The 16877-nt window shown below is 43.8% G+C and overlaps 1 protein-coding gene across 1 annotated transcript; it reads left to right on the forward strand.

Moving 5' to 3' along the window:
* The first annotated feature begins 201 nt into the window (after positions 1-201).
* Positions 202-5322, forward strand: LOC110931630. The gene is made up of 3 exons (XM_022175015.1): positions 202-1654; positions 1761-4397; positions 4511-5322. The coding sequence occupies exons 1-3, from the start codon at positions 202-204 to the stop codon at positions 5320-5322; spliced, it is 4902 nt and encodes a 1633-aa protein (XP_022030707.1).
* Positions 5323-16877: the final 11555 nt, after the last annotated feature.

A 16877-nucleotide genomic window follows, 5' to 3' on the forward strand; every position in this document is an offset into this window, starting at 1 on the left:
GTCATCTTGGTTGATCGATCTTGCTAAGATTTTGATTAATAGGGTTACTATAGATCACGGAAGGATACATAAAATAGGGTTTGCTAGAATTAGGGTTTCTCTTTTTTCTGCTTTTCGGGTTCTTGGTTTTCTTGGCTACGTGTCTTCTGTGTGCATGGCTATTGTTCTTATTGTTTGATAGAGAGAGGTGTCTATCTCATCATGGATGATCGTCCTAAAATTGATGATTCTGTTCTTCGTGATCGAGGTAAGCCGTCGTTTCAGTATAAGGGTTTGACAAGTCGAGTGGTCAATATTGATGGTAATCCGGTCTTACCTAGAAGGGGTTCTGTGCAATTGCCGCATCCAGTGGATAAAAATTTTAATGTAATTGATGAACTTGTTAAGATCACTGTTCCGGTTTCTCAATCGGAATATGATGCTGCTTGGTCTAAATCTGATGGGGGTGTTAATCTGGATGGTCAGCCGCCTAAGGGATCTAGTGCCAAACCTATGTCTTATGCAGATACGGTAGCTGCTAATTCTGTGAAGAAAGTTAATTTTCGGTCACTTGCCAGTTCCGAGAAGTATGATGGTTGTGATGTTGTCCTTCCAAGGGAATCAGTTCGTTCTATGCAAGATAAGATGGCTAACACTCTTTATGGGTATTTCTTAGGTGATCGGGTTGCTTTCCCAGTGGTTGATTATTTTGTGCGCACAAATTGGAAAAAATATGGGTTACTTAAAACTATGATGAACGCGAATGGTTTTTTCTTTTTCAAGTTTAATGATGAAGTGGGTATGTCGAACGTCCTTAAGGATGGACCATGGATAATCAGATTGCAACCTTTATTTCTTGATAACTGGACGCCAACTACTAAGCTTGAAAAGAAGGAGGTCAAGAAAGTTCAAGTATGGGTCAAAATCCACGAAGTTCCTTTAGCAGCTTATACGGAGGATGGCTTGAGCTTGATTGCAACAACTATCGGGGATCCAAAAATGCTTGACTCGTTTACCACATCTATGTGCATGGAATCCTGGGGCCGTAGTAGCTATGCTAGAGCTCTGATTGAGATATCAGCAGATAATGACCTCCGGGAAGAAATTTCAATGGCAATACCAGAACCTGAAGGGGAGGGTTTTATTAAAGAGACCATGTTTGTGGAATATGAGTGGAATCCGCATCGGTGTGCTAAGTGTTGTGTCTTCGGTCATGCGACTGATGTTTGTCCTAAACAGCCGAGGAGACCGGGTAAAGCTATCCAGGAAAACCAAAATTGGAATGCTCAAAAGAATCGTCCAGCTAAGAAGGGGCCAATTGTGGACCAGGATGGGTACACAGGTGTTTACGGCAAGAAAGCGGCGAAGAAAGTGGGTATACCCGTGAATAAACAAAAATCAAAGTTCGAATATCGGCCGGTAGGTTCAAAGCCGAAGGGGGACACCAATAAAACATCGAGTGCTACGGATGTAAGGTCGACTAATCCTTTTGATGTTCTTAACGAAGTGGAAGATGGTGCAGGAACTAGTAACACAAAGGCGGGGGTAAACAATGATGAGTCCGATGAAGATGAGGTTATTGAAAATGATTATGATATGGACGGGTTTTTAAAGGAGGGTACTCTTAATATTAAAAGTGAAGGGGCAAGCACTCCTTCTCCGATAGTTAATGATGGTTAGTATCGCTTCTTGGAATATAAGGGGGTTGAACCGCCCGCTTAAACAAAAAGAGGTTCGGCAGGCTGTCGAAGATTTTAATTTGAGTTTGTGTGCTATATTAGAATCTCATGTGGATGTTGGTAATTTGGGTAAGGTGTGTAAGTCAGTCTTTCGTTCGTGGGAGTGGACTTCTAACGGTGGTTGTTGTCACAAAGGCACGAGAATTATTGTTGGATGGAACCCGGCTATCTTTGATGTGATGATTTTGTCTCAATCTCCTCAGGTTATGCATCTTCAGCTTGTGTTTAAATTGGATAAAAGAATGATTTTTTGTTCTTTTATTTATGCTGCTAATTATTATGTTTCCCGTAAAGAGTTGTGGCATAATCTCTCAGTGCATAAAGCCCTTGTTAATGATAAACCTTGGTGCATTATGGGTGATTTTAACTCGGCTCTCAACATTGAAGATAATTCTATGGGAACGTCATCGATTTCTATTGGTATGAGAGATATTCAGGAATGTGTGGATAATATTGAGGTTGTAGATATCAACCGAATGGGGATCCATTTTACATGGACTCAAAAACCAAAAAATGGGGTAGGGTTACTAAAGAAACTTGATCGAGTGATGGGTAATACAGCTTTTATAGCTGATTTTCCTAATTCGGTTGCCATGTTTAAGCCGTATAGGCTATCGGATCACTGCCCGTGCATTCTTTCGTTCCCGGATGCTGGTATGTTGAAGCCTAGGTCCTTCAAGTTTGCTAATTTCCTGGTTTTCAAACCTGAGTTTTCGGATATTGTTAAAGATAAATGGGAGACGTCTGTTAATGGTGTTCATCAATTTAGGGTGGTAAAAAAACTCCGGTTACTGAAACACCCGTTGCGCTCCTTGCTTTTCAAGCAAGGCAATCTGCATAAAAAAGTTGAAAAGCTGCGCGTGGAGCTGGATTCTATTCAGCTTCTTATTGATCGGGATCCAGCTAATGCGGATTTACGAGTTTCTGAGACTTCGATCAGTCGTCAGCTCCAAGAGGCTTCGTTAGATGAGGAACGATTTCTGAAACAAAAGTCAAAAGTTGATTGGTTGAGTGCGGGGGATATGAACTCGGCATTTTTTCATTCATCGCTGAAAATCAGAAATCATGTTAGTCGGATTGAGGTGATCAAAGATTCGGCAGGCAATCTTTTTGAAGGAGATAACGTTTATAAACCGTTTGTTCAGCATTACGAAAATTTTTTTGGGTCTCAAGGCGATATTTCTCTTACTCCGGCTCCGGATTTATTTTCTAAAGTCCTTGCTCCTCAGGTTGCTACTCATATGATTCGACAAGTTACGGCGGAAGAGGTGAAAAAGGCCATGTTTTCTATTGGTATCGATAAAGCGCCTGGTCCTGATGGGTATACAGCAGCGTTTTTTAAAAGTGCCTGGCCTATTGTTGGTAATGATATTACTTGTGCTATTGTTGATTTTTTTGAGACAGGAAACCTTCTTCGGGAATTGAACCACACGAATATTGTGCTCATTCCGAAAATTCCTACTCCTTCAGCTGTCATTGACTATCGTCCAATTGCGTGCTGTAATGTGTTATACAAGTGTATCAGTAAAATTGTGGCTGACAGAATAAAAAATGCTCTAAATGACATCGTAAGCATTAATCAATCAGCGTTTGTTCCAGGACGAAGAATATCGGATAATATTATGCTGACCCAAGAATTAATGCATAATTATCATAGACATTCGGGCCCTCCAAGATGTGCCTTTAAAGTTGATATCCAGAAAGCTTATGACACGGTTGACTGGGGTTTTCTAAGAAATGCTTTGCTTGGGTTTGGGTTTCATCGGAAGATGGTTGATTGGATTACGGTGTGTGTCTCGACTGCCTCTTTTTCTATATGTGTCAATGGGTCAGGTCATGGCTTCTTTAAGGGCAAACGATGGTTACGGCATGGGGATCCAGTTTCTCCTTACCTCTTCACTTTGGTTATGGAGGTTCTAACTTCCATTCTTCATCATGCTGTCCGTATCGATTCTTCTTTTAAATTTCATAATAAATGCGAAAAACAGCAGATTATCAATCTTTGTTTTGCCGATGATTTGTTCCTGTTTGCTAGAGGAGAAGTCAACTCGGCTCGGTGTATTATGACATCTCTCTCAAAGTTCACTAAGATGTCGGGGCTAGTGCCTAGTAATCAAAAAAGTACCATTTTCTTCTGCAATGTTAGTAACCATGTAAAAGAAGCTATTCTGGAGCTCATGCCTTTTGTGGAAGGAAAATTTCCAGTCAGATATTTAGGGGTCCCCTTAATCTCTTCTAGGCTTGGTTATAATGATTGTCGAGTGCTTGTGGAAAGACTAGAGAAGCGTATAACACATTGGAGGAACAAGTTACTGTCTTTTGCGGGTAGGCTTCAGCTTATTGTTTCGGTTCTCTCGTCCATGCACATCTATTGGTCTTCTGTTTTTATGCTTCCGGCTAGGATCATTAATGAGCTTGAAGCTTGTATGCGTAACTTCTTATGGTCCCAGGAGAGCTCGTTTTCTAAAGGCAAATCTAAGGTTTCTTGGAAGGCTGTTTGCACGCCAAAGTATGAAGGAGGTTTGGGCATTAGACGCATTGGGGATATGAACAAGGCTCTTATGTTTAATCACATTTGGAGCATTGTTTCGAAGTGGGATTCTCTATGGGTTGAATGGGTGTATAGCTACCGTCTTAAAGGCAAGAGTTTCTGGGTGTGTAAAACCCCTTCTAATTGCTGTTGGTCTTGGAGAAAAGTGGTTCAGTTGAGGCCGCTTATCAGAAATCATTATGGTCGGAGGTGGGTAATGGCGTTAAAACTTCTGCTTGGTTCGACTATTGGTGTGATATAGGTCCGCTCGGTAACTTTATTTCGCCAAGAAACATTTCTGATGCTGATTTTACGCTGGATGATACTGTGGCTAACATTTACTCTCATGGTTCTTGGTCTTGGCCTATGGCTTGGAGAGATTTATTTCCGGTTCTCATCCAATTAGATCAGCTTCATTTGAATCCGACAAAACCTGATAGACTGTTATGGAGAGATGGCACTGATAAATTTGATTTTTCTTCTTCGGGTGTTTGGCATTCAATTCGTCACAAAGATCCTGAAGTAAATTGGTGCAATATTGTTTGGTTCTCGCAGTGTATTCCTAGGCATGCGTTTATGATGTGGTTGGTAATGAAAGGTAAACTCTTGACTCAAGATAAAATTTTAAATTGGGAGTTGTCGCGGAGGAAGAATATGAATATGATGTGCTGCCTGTTATGTTACAAAAACTTTGACTCTCATGCGCATTTATTCTTTGAATGCGAGTACTCGTCTCAAGTGTGGCTGATTATTCGAAACAAGGTGGGTATGTCTACGGTCAGACCGATATGGGCTGATATTGTTGATTGGTTGCTGGCTCGAGCTCGGTCTAAAGCGGCAGGGTTTTTTGTTGCTAAAATTTTGGTGGCTGCTGCTTTATGTTTCGTTTGGCAAGAAAGAAATGCTAGATTATTTAAAAACCAGTTGAGGCCTCCTGAGAAAATCGGTGAAATTATATTATCAACGGTTAGGTACAAGCTGATGGGAGCCAAGCTCAAGAGTACTACAAGAGTGCGAAGATTGTTAGAAGATTGGGAGATTCACAAGGGAAACGTGGACGATGATGGTGGCTGATTAGTTCTTGTTTATGTAGCTAAGTCCTAGATGTTAGTCTAGTGGTTATAGTCTTGTTGGTTATTTATTTCATTTGGTTGTTATTTCTTTTGTTTTACTTTCATGGGGCATCTCTCATGATTGAACTAGTGTGGACTCTCTACACTACTTGTTTTTCATGTTTGTGAATATATAGAATCACCGGGGTAACCCTTTACCCAAAAAAAAAAAGACAAAGAGAGGAAATCAAGAGTGATGAAGAGCTTGTGCCAATGATGAAGATGATTGTAGAGAGGATTAGAGAATGTGAAAGTACGTGTTTTGATTCTTGGGTGATGATTAGTGAAAGGGATTAGGGTTAAGAATGATTAGAATTTCACTATTAGCACTAAGCACCCTTAAGAATTATTTATCACATATTACATGCACAAGATATACAATTTACAGTTTCATCACCACATTCAAGTATTTGTCAAATCTTTCACAAGTAACACATAACCATGCACAATTACAATACACTTTATCGAATCCAAAACATATACAGTTACGAAGCAAACCAATTGTGCAAGTAAACAACTAAACAAACAGTGAACGTGCAATAAATGCGAAAGTGGAATCCTGGAAACTCGAGTTGTCACATTATCCCCAACTTGAAAGAAATTTCGTCCCGAAATTTAGCATGCGGTTACTGAGGAAGCTAGGTAAGTTGTATCGTTTACTGGTTTTCCTGGGGTGTCACATCATCCCCCCGTTGATTTGGAATTTCGTCCCGAAATTCTGCAGTAGTAGCTTCTGCCTCAGTAGTAGTTGCATTGGTTTCGAATAACTGGGGATACTTGAGTTTCATTTGATCTTCACGCTCCCAGGTGAACTCTGGGCCGCGGCGGGAGTTCCAACGAACTCGAACAAGAGGGATTCTCGTGTTCTTGGGGACCTTAACGTCCTGGTCCGTGATTTCAACAGGTTCCTCGACGAACTGCAACCGCTCGTCATGAAGAATGCTAGTCATAAGCAGGTTTCTGAGGGGGCAAGCACTCCCGGTCAAAGCGGTAGGATAGCTTCATTGCATGGAATATAAGGGGTTTGAACCAACCTCTGAAACAAAATGAGGTTCGTGTGATGTTGTCAGAAAATAAAGTTTCAGTTTGTGCGGTCTTAGAATCTCATGTGAATGCAACCAATCTGGCTAGTGTGTGTAACAAAGTGTTTAGACGGTGGAGCTGGACGTCAAACGGAAGTTTATGTCAGCGGGGTGCTAGAATCATTCTTGGTTGGAATAATGAGCTGGTGGACGTGATGGTCTTAGCGCAAAGTGAGCAGGTTATTCATACTCAAATTTGGTCCAAAGTTGATAATACGAGTGTTTTCTGTTCTTTTGTTTATGCGATGAATAATTACCAAGATCGTCGAGGCTTGTGGGAAGATTTGTGCCGACATAGGCTTTTGTGTTTGGACAAAGCTTGGTATGTTATGGGGGACTTTAATTCAGCTTTGCACGCGGATGACTCGTCTTTTGGGATGTCTAGTCAATCGATAGGTATGCGTGATTTTTATGAATGTGTTCAACGGTCGGAGCTGGTTGATGTAAAAGGGCATGGAATTCATTTCACGTGGAACCAGAAGCCGAGAGAAGGTATTGGTTTACTTAGGAAAATTGATCGAGTAATGTGCAATATGAAGGGTATGGAGCTGTTTCCGGATGCTTATGTTTTCTTTCATCCATCCCGAGTTTCTGATCACACCCCTTGTATCTTGAAGCTGAATAAGGTGAAATCCTCCTTCAAGCCAAAGCCGTTTAAATTCGCAAATTTTATAGTTTCTAAACCTGATTTCAAGGTTTGTGTGGAGAGGGAATGGGGAAAATCTATTGCTGGTTGTACTATGTTCTCGGTGACCAATAAGTTGCGTAATCTGAAACCTGGGCTTAGAAAGATCCTGTTCCAACAAGGAAATCTGCATAAAAAAGTTATTCAGCTGCGCAAGGACCTAGATGAAGTTCAGAAACTGGTTGACTTGAACCCGTTCGATGTTGAGCTTCGACAAAGAGAACAACATTGCCTTCATGATTTTAAAGTGGCGGCCTATGATGAGGAGTGCTTCTTGAAACAAAAATCAAAGGTGGAGTGGCTATGTGCTGGGGACTCTAATACGGCTTTCTTCCATAATTCAGTCAAATGTAAAAATAACCGGAGCAAAATTCATTGCATTCGGGATGTGGCAGGTAATCGGTTTGAAGGTGAAGAGGCGGTGGCTGCGCTTGTAAACCATTACGCGTGGTTTTTGGGCACGGAGGATCAGGTATCGAACATCTATAATTCAGATGTTTTCGTTAATGTGGTAAACCAAAATGATGCGAATAGTATGGTTAGACAAGTTACTCGTGAAGAGGTGAAGAAGGCCATGTTCAGCATAAGTGAAACTAAAGCCCCAGGACCTGACGGGTATACTTCGGCTTTCTTTAAGCATGCTTGGGAAATAGTGGGTAATGAGATAACGGATGCGGTTTTGGAGTTTTTTGACAATGGTCAAATGCTGAAACAAGTTAACCATACTATTTTAGCTCTTATTCCAAAAGTGGAGACGCCAGACTTGGTTCTAGATTACCGACCTATATCGTGCTGCAACGTGCTTTATAAATGTATCAGTAAGATCATTACGGACAGATTAAAGGGCAGTTTGGAGTCGCTGGTCAGCATTAATCAGTCTGCTTTTGTTCCAGGTAGGCGGATATCTGATAATATTCTATTAACGCAAGAATTAATGCACAACTATCATCTAAATAAAGGCCCTCCTAGATGTGCTTTCAAGATAGATATTCAAAAGGCATACGACACAGTGAGCGGGTCGTTTTTGGAGAGGATTCTTTGTCATTTCGGCTTGCATAGGAAAATGGTGAAGTGGATAATGACATGCGTTACTACGGCAACATATTCTTTGAGCATAAACGGCAACCTTCACGGGTTCTTTAAAGGGAAACGGGGTTTGCGTCAAGGGGATCCCATGTCTCCGTATTTGTTCACTCTTGTTATGGAGGTGCTCAAGTTAGGTCTCCAAAAGGCTGCTAGTGCCAGCTCGTTGTTCCAATACCATGCTCAATGTAAGAAACAGAAGATTATAAACGTATTGTTTGCTGATGATTTGTTCATATTTGTGCATGGAAGTACTTATTCGGTAAGTAAGATCAAGGCCGCTTTGGAGGATTTCACGAAAATGTCGGGTATGGTTCCGAGCCTTGCAAAAAGCACGGTGTTTTTCTGTAACGTGCCGCAGCATATTCGCCAGGAAATTCTAAATATTATGCCATTTCAAGAAGGGTCCTTGCCTGTTCGATACTTAGGTGTGCCGTTGATTTCGTCAAAGTTGACCGCTAGCCATTGTAAAGTCCTCGTTGACCGAATGGACAAAAAGATTAACAACTGGATGACAAAAACCCTATCCTTTGCGGGCAGGCTTCAGCTTATCAACTTGGTTCTTTCAGCAATGCATATTTACTAGGCTTCAGTTTTTATTATCCCGGCTAGTGTCATAAATGACCTGGAGAAACGTATGCGTCGCTTCCTCTGGAATGCGGGTAATATTGGTAAGGTTAAAGCTAAAGTTGCGTGGAACGATGTCTGTCTTCCGAAACAAGAGGGTGGCCTAGGCATTAGGCGGGTTGGGGATGTAAACAGAGCTCTAATCGCTAACCATATCTGGAGCATTCTGGTCAAACGCAAGTCTTTATGGGTGCAATGGATCTATGATTATAAAGTGAAGGATCAGAATTTCTGGGAGATTCAATGTAGGGGTGGTATGAGTTGGGGGTGGCGGAAGATTCTATCTATTCGTAACATTGTTCGGCCTTTCATTTGGAAAGTCATTCGGTCCGGTAGGCAAACTAATGCTTGGAGCGACAACTGGTGTCACTTGAGTCCTCTTAGGGCGATGATAACTCCAAGACGAATTGCAAATGCGGGTTTTAACCTCAGTTCTTCAGTCGCGGATTTACTTGACAGCAATGGCCAATGGAATTGGCCTCAAGCGTGGTATGATCTCTATCCAGTTTTGATCGGGTTGAGCATTGATATGCCTAAGCCTCAGTTACGGGATCTTACGGTTTGGAAGGATTTAGAGGGCAGCCAGCAACAGTTTTCCTCGTTGGAAGTTTGGCACAACATTCGTACCCGAGATACTCCTGTTAGCTGGGCGGATATGGTTTGGTTCAGCCAGTGTATCCCACGGCATTCTTTTCACCTTTGGTTGGTTATAAAAAATAAGTTGCGAACGCAGGACCGGTTGCGTGTTTGGGAAGCGGGTAGTGAAACAAACTTAAGGCTCATGTGCTGCCCTCTTTGCCAGCATGATCGAGATTCTAGAGATCATCTGTTTTTCTCTTGTGATTTTGCTTCGCAGGTCTGGAGGGACGTAAGGGCTATGGTTGATATGGATACCGTTTCTGGATCTTGGGTTTCAATTTTGGAGTGGATGGAGCGGCACTCGAATTCTAATACCCTAGAACGTGTGGTTTGTAAGTTGGTGGTAGCGGCTGCGACGTATTTTATTTGGCAGGAACGAAATAATAGGCTCTTCAACAGAATTCATGGTTCGGTGAGCCAGGTTGCCGAGAAGATTAAACATACAGTCCAACTTCGGTTGATGGATTTCAAGCTTCAGAAGCATATGGATTACAACAGAGTTGTAACGAGGTGGCAGATCCCAGCAAGGGTGCTGATTGAAGACCCGGGTTAAAGTTTCCTGATGGGGGGTGTTTAGTTTGATAGTTTCGTCGCTGGCCGTGTTCTTTTGTTTTCGGGTTGTTTTTTGTTTTTTTGGTTGTTGTGTTTTGGGTTTTGCTTTGGCTTGGTTGTCTTGACTTGTAGTGTGTGTCAGTGTTTTTGGCACACCCTGTTCTTTTGTTTGGTGATTTATAAAATTTACCGGGGTAACCCTTTACCCAAAAAAAAAAAAAAAAAAAAAACTGCAACCGCTCGTCGATAGTGAGCTCCTTCAAGGGAACTATGAGGGTCTCATCTGACAGGCACTTCTTCAGATTCGACACGTGGAAAACATTGTGAACTGCACCGAGTTCAGCTGGTAAGTTTAGTCTGTAGGCCACCGTGCCTATTCTTTCTGCGATTTCGAACGGTCCGACATACCGCGGATTGAGTTTGCCCCGTTTCCCAAAACGAACAACACCCTTCCAGGGTGAGACTTTAAGTAAAACCCGGTCCCCGACCTGAAATTCCAATGGCTTCCTACGCTTATCCGCGTAGCTTTTTCGACGGTCGCGTGCTGCCGCCATGCGTTGCCTTATCTGTGCAATCTTTTCCGTGGTGTCCACTATAAGTTTTGGACCCGTGATTTGACTATCCCCCACCTCTGCCCAGCAGAGAGGTGACCGGCATTTACGCCCGTACAATGCCTCAAATGGAGCGGCTTGTATGCTGGTGTTGTGACAACTCGTACTTTAGACTTATCTTGTGTAACGTTACGTGCCTATGTGATACTTCGATCTAATGAATGTTATGTTATTATGTGCATTATGTGTATATGTATGTTATGTGAATGTTACACGAACCCAAACCGCACACCATAACCAATCGCACAAGGCTAACCGGTCACACAAGCCCATTTGGGCCACACCTTGTAATCGGATACCATACACCATGGGGCAGCCGAGTTGGGCTCGGCCCACTACTCTTGACCGTGTAAATTTCCCTAGTTGGGGATTGGTATTCTCAATTGTCACAAAACACATTAACACACAAACCCTAGACTTCCTCTCTCTCTCTCTCTCTCTCTCGTGTGCTTTGGGACCCGACGGCAAACACCACACGAAGCTCGTGAACCGAATCGATCCCCTACTTTCACCCGGTTAGTATATGTTCACCGATTTCATGTTTGGTGATGTTGATGTTATATTTGTTTTGATTTCATATGATTACGTTAGGGTTATGCATGCTAGTAACTTGATTCATAGGTTGTATGATATTATGAATGCATGGTAATCGGATTGAAGGCTACTGCTATTGTTATTGTTCTTGTTTGAATATATGTTGATTAACCGGTTGTAATATTGATAAGGGGTTATGACTTAGGTTGCATGATAGTTGGTAATTCTATTAATCACATGAATCCGATTATATATTCTGCGTGTTGGCATATAGATGTTCTTGAGATGAACATGTTTGATTTCTGAATAAACTGTGATTTGATCCAAATTGTGAAACTGCCAAAGATGTTTGCTTGAATCACGGAACTGATTGAATTAGATTATGGAAAGTTGTTACATTTGATAGCCACACGGTTGCGAGTCGATACCTCTAGTTGCGACTCGAAACCTCACACCGACACACAGCAGCACGAGCCGAGATCATGGTTGCGAGTCCCGTTGCGACTCGAAACCAGACCATGACAAGCCGAGACCACGGTTGCGAGTCCCGTTGCGACTCGAGACCGGACCATGACGAGTCGAAACCAGCTCTTGCGACTCGAAACCTCCTGTTGCGACTCGAGATCGCTGGTTGCGACTCGAGACCAGTTATACACGCACACTGTTTTGGACCTACACTATCACGGGCCCAACCGATTGGGCCAGGTAATTAGGCTTACGTACTTGACTGCTAATTGGACTGTTATGTTATTTGGGCCGGGAACTATTGGATTTCATCGGATGGATCGCACAAGGATGTTGGGCTTGTGCGAGTCCAAATCTTACATACGGCTTTAACTATTAAAGTGTGTTTGACTGAATACGTGTTCTCATGAACTATACGTGCTCGTGACTTGTTAGACTATGTGTAAACATACATGTGTTACTTGGAGTCAAAACCTGACTTGTATGGTAACCCTGTTAGGACGTGGTTGACCTCTTTAGTTCAAGAAACCTCTTTGTGTATCTGCCGAGCAATCCAAGGTGAGTTCACACAGCCAAGGCATGGGATTCCCGGGTTGGGAATTGGGTTGGAATGTTTGATATAGACTGATTTCTCGTACTTACGCAATCACTAGACTATAGACCATCGTCCTCAGGATAGTCAGGACACTTGCGTAAAACCTACGTAAACTAGAATCTACCATTGTCTCCCAGGTCGGGAGGACACTTACGTAAATCCTGCGTAACCTACTACCCACTACTGTCTTCCGGGTCGGAAGGACACTTACGTAAATCCTACGTAAACCTCACGCGTACCACTGTCCTCGGGGAAGGGCACTCACGTAAATCCTGCGTGACCTAGTACGTATTCCTGTTCTCGGATTAAGAAGAACACATGGTTGCAATTAGTCTAGTAAGTACCACAATGGGAATCCCCCATTATAGAGAATAAATGTGAGAATCCCTCACTAGTAGTATATACTTGCATGGGAAGCCCCCACTAGATGAACGTACGCATTACTGTTATGAACTTACTTTCTGTGAACTCGCTCAACTAGTTGTTGACCATCTACTGCATGCCTTGCAGGACCCTAGGTATATTATGGAGCTTGCACAAGGAGGAGCAGGTCGTTGTGGGCAACTGGATCGTGATGCTATTTGAACACTTATGATATTACATACATTAACACTTACGTTTGGGTTTTACTTAGATGCTTCCGCTTCACTTAATTTTGTCGGTTTTTGATAAACACCTTTCGTATTGATGGATAATTTTTACTACTTATATACATGTTCAATATGATTGGTGGCTTGATCCTGGTCAGTCACGCACCCAAGCGGTGATACTCCGCAGGTGGATTTTGGGGGTGTGACAGATTGGTATCAGAGCCATTGGTTATAGAGAACTCGGTTTTAATATGGGAAAACGTTTTTATTAAAGCCAGACTATAACCAGAACAGTGCTCTCAACGATCCACAACGACGCTTCGCTCCACGTGCAAGACTCGACATCCTAGGTAATAAGGTTTATGTTTATTGCCTGTTTGCTAGAACTGCTTAGAACTTTGCTCGCATTACGCTTAGATACACATGATTTTATTACACGAGAATACCTACGTGCTTACACTTTTCTGTCATCGCCCTACTCGCGAACCACTCTCACTTACGTCACTTTTTGCTATGAAGATCATGTCTGGACGAATTAACATGACTCAAGCCCAGCTAGAGGCTCTCGTTCAAGCTCAAGTTGCTGCGGCACTTGTAGCTGCTCAAGCAGGTAGTATATCCTGTAGTCATAACTTACGCTAGGATCTTTAGATCCTACATTCCTAAACTAGCCCTTGTATTTAAACTTTGCCCTATTCGTACACAATAGGTCAACCAGCGCAGCAGCAAGTTTGCACTTTTAAGAACTTCATGGACTGTCGTCCAAGTACCTTCAGCGGCACAGAGGGGGCAGTGGGACTCCTCCACTGGTTTGAAAAGCTCGAGTCGATATTCGAGATGTGCGAATGCCCTGAGGCTCGCAGGGTGAAATACGCCACTGGCACGCTAGAAGGAATAGCACTAACATGGTGGAACGCCCAAGTTCAGATTCTCGGGTTGGCAGCTGCTAACGCCACCCAATGGAACGATTTCAAGGAACTCATCAAGCGTGAGTACTGCACAAGGGATGATATCCACAAGTTGGAGAATGAGTTTTATCATTTGAAGATGACGGGGTCAGAGATAGAAGCATACACGAAGCGATCAAACGAACTAGCTATTTTGTGTCCTACCATGGTAGACCCTCCGATCAAGCGCATCGAGTTATAGCTCAAGGGTCTAGCCTCAGAAATTCAGAGCCACGTTACGTCGGCTAACCTCGATAACATCCAAGACATCCAGCGTCTTGCTCATCGCCTCACGGATCAGGCGGTGGATCAGAACAAGTTGCCCAAACGTATCAGTGCTACCACTTCAGCCGCTACTCCCACTACACCCAGTGACAACAAAAGAAAGTGGGATGGGGATTCAAGCAAAGGTTCAGCAACAGTTCAATCCCAAGCTCAGCAGCAGAAGACTGATCACTACCAGAGTCCTGGTTAGCAATCCTCTGGTGGTCATAGACAGAGAAGGTATCAAGGGTTTCACCCTAAGTGTCACAACTGCAACAGGCATCACAGCGGCCAGTGCAACAAGGGTCGTTGTCAAAGATGTCTCAAGATGGGTCACGAGGCCAAAGACTGTAGGAGCCCACGGCCTGCCAATCAGAACCAGCAACCGCAACAACCAGCTCCACAGAACCCGCAGCAGCAGCAGCCACAGCGTGGAAACCGGGGATGTTTCCAGTGTGGGGCTGAAGGTCATTTCAAACGCGATTGCCCTCAGTTGAACCAGAATCGCAACAACAATAACCAGGGCAACAAGAACAACAACAACGGTGGGAACAACAACAATAATGGCAACGAGGCTAGGGGACGCGCTTTTGTGCTAGGTCGAGGTGACGCAGTGAACGATCCCAATGTGGTTATGGGTAAGTTTCTCCTCGACAATATTTACGTTAATGTTTTGTTTGATTCGGGTGCGGATACAAGCTATATGTCTGTGAAAATGTGTCAACTGCTAACACGTGCACCAACCCTTTTACCCACCAAACATGTAGTAGAGTTACCTAACGGTAAAAGTCTAGAAGCCACGCACGTAGTTCAGGGTTGTAATCTTATCCTAGCCGGTCAAACCTTCTCCATCGACCTTATTCCCATAGTCTTGGGAAGTTTTGATATCGTTATTGGGATGGATTGGTTATCCCAGCATCAGGCAGAGATCTTATGTAGTGAGAAGATTATTCGCATTCCACGTTCTGGTCAAGAACCTCTCGAAGTCCAAGGCGACAAGAGTGGTGCAGTGGTTGGCATCATCTCTTTCTTGAAGGCTCAGAAGTGTCTGCGGAAGGGTCACACCGCAATCTTGGCACTCGTTTCAGACGCGTCAGTGAAGGAAAAGAAACTGGAGGATATTCCAGTAGTACGCGACTACCCTCAGGTGTTTCCTGAAGACTTACCTGGCTTACCGCCTCACCGTCAGGTCGAATTTCAAATCGAGCTCGCTCCAGGAGCAGCACCCATAGCTCGCGCACCATATCGTCTAGCTCCATCAGAATTGGAAGAACTGTCAAAGCAACTACAAGAGCTCTTGGAAAAGGGTTTCATTCGTCCAAGCTCTTCGCCTTGGGGAGCTCCAGTACTATTTGTGAAAAAGAAGGACGGTACGTTCAGAATGTGCATCGACTACCGTGAACTCAACAAGGTGACGGTGAAGAACCGTTATCCTCTTCCACGCATAGACGACTTATTCGACCAGTTGCAAGGGTCGTGTTACTATTCGAAGATAGACCTGAGGTCAGGTTATCATCAGCTGAGAGTCCGGGAGGAGGACGTCTCCAAAACCGCATTCAGAACTCGTTACGGTCACAACGAGTTTCTTGTCATGCGGTTCGGGTTAACGAACGCGCCTGCCGTATTTATGGATCTTATGAACAGGGTGTGCAAACCCTATCTTGACAAGTTCGTCATAGTATTCATCGACGACATCCTGATCTACTCCAAGAGTCAGGAGGAGCACGAGCAGCACCTACGCCTTATTCTGGAACTCCTACGGAAGGAACAGCTGTACGCTAAGTTTTCGAAATGCGACTTCTGCCTTCGTGAAGTCCACTTCTTAGGCCATGTAGTGAACAAGGATGGGATCCATGTCGATCCATCCAAGGTAGATTCGATCAGAAACTGGCCTGCACCACGTACGCCAACGGAAATACGCCAATTCTTGGGTTTGGCGGGTTACTACAGACGGTTTATTAAAGACTTTTCAAAGATTGCTCAGCCGCTTACACTACTGACACAGAAGGGTGTCACCTATCGCTGGGGAGAGCCCCAGGAAACTGCTTTTCAGCACCTAAAGGATAGGCTTTGCAGCGCACCTATTCTCTCATTGCCAGAGGGCACGGACGATTTCGTAGTATATTGTGACGCATCTATCCAGGGTCTTGGATGCGTGTTAATGCAGCGCGACAATGTCATCGCTTACGCTTCACGCCAACTTAAGATACATGAACGGAACTACACGACGCACGATTTAGAGCTGGGAGCTGTTGTTTTCGCGCTTAAGATATGGCGACACTACCTGTACGGTACCAGGTGCACGATATACACCGATCACAGGAGTCTCGAGCATATCCTTAAGCAGAAGGATTTGAACATGCGTCAACGACGATGGGTTGAATTACTTAACGATTACGAATGCGCCATCAAGTACCATCCAGGCAAAGCCAATGTTGTGGCTGACGCCCTCAGTCGGAAAGACACTCTACCACGGCGCGTGCGAGCGCTACAGCTTACGATTCAGTCCAGCCTTCCTGCACAGATACGAGATGCTCAGGTAGAAGCATTGAAACCAGAAAACGTTAAGGCTGAAGCCCTACGCGGCTCGCGACAGCGGTTAGAACAGAAGGCAGATGGCGCCTACTATGTAACGGGGCGTATTTGGGTCCCACTTTATGGCGGTCTACGCGAACTTGTAATGGACGAAGCTCACAAGTCTCGCTACTCGGTACATCCAGGGTCGGACAAAATGTACCACGACATCAAAACTACTTATTGGTGGCCTAGCATGAAGGCCCACATCGCTACATACGTTGGAAAATGCTTGACCTGTGCGAGAGTCAAGGTTGAATACCAGAAAC

Source organism: Helianthus annuus, chromosome 3 (assembly GCF_002127325.2).
Source record: "Helianthus annuus cultivar XRQ/B chromosome 3, HanXRQr2.0-SUNRISE, whole genome shotgun sequence".
NCBI lineage: Eukaryota > Viridiplantae > Streptophyta > Magnoliopsida > Asterales > Asteraceae > Helianthus > Helianthus annuus.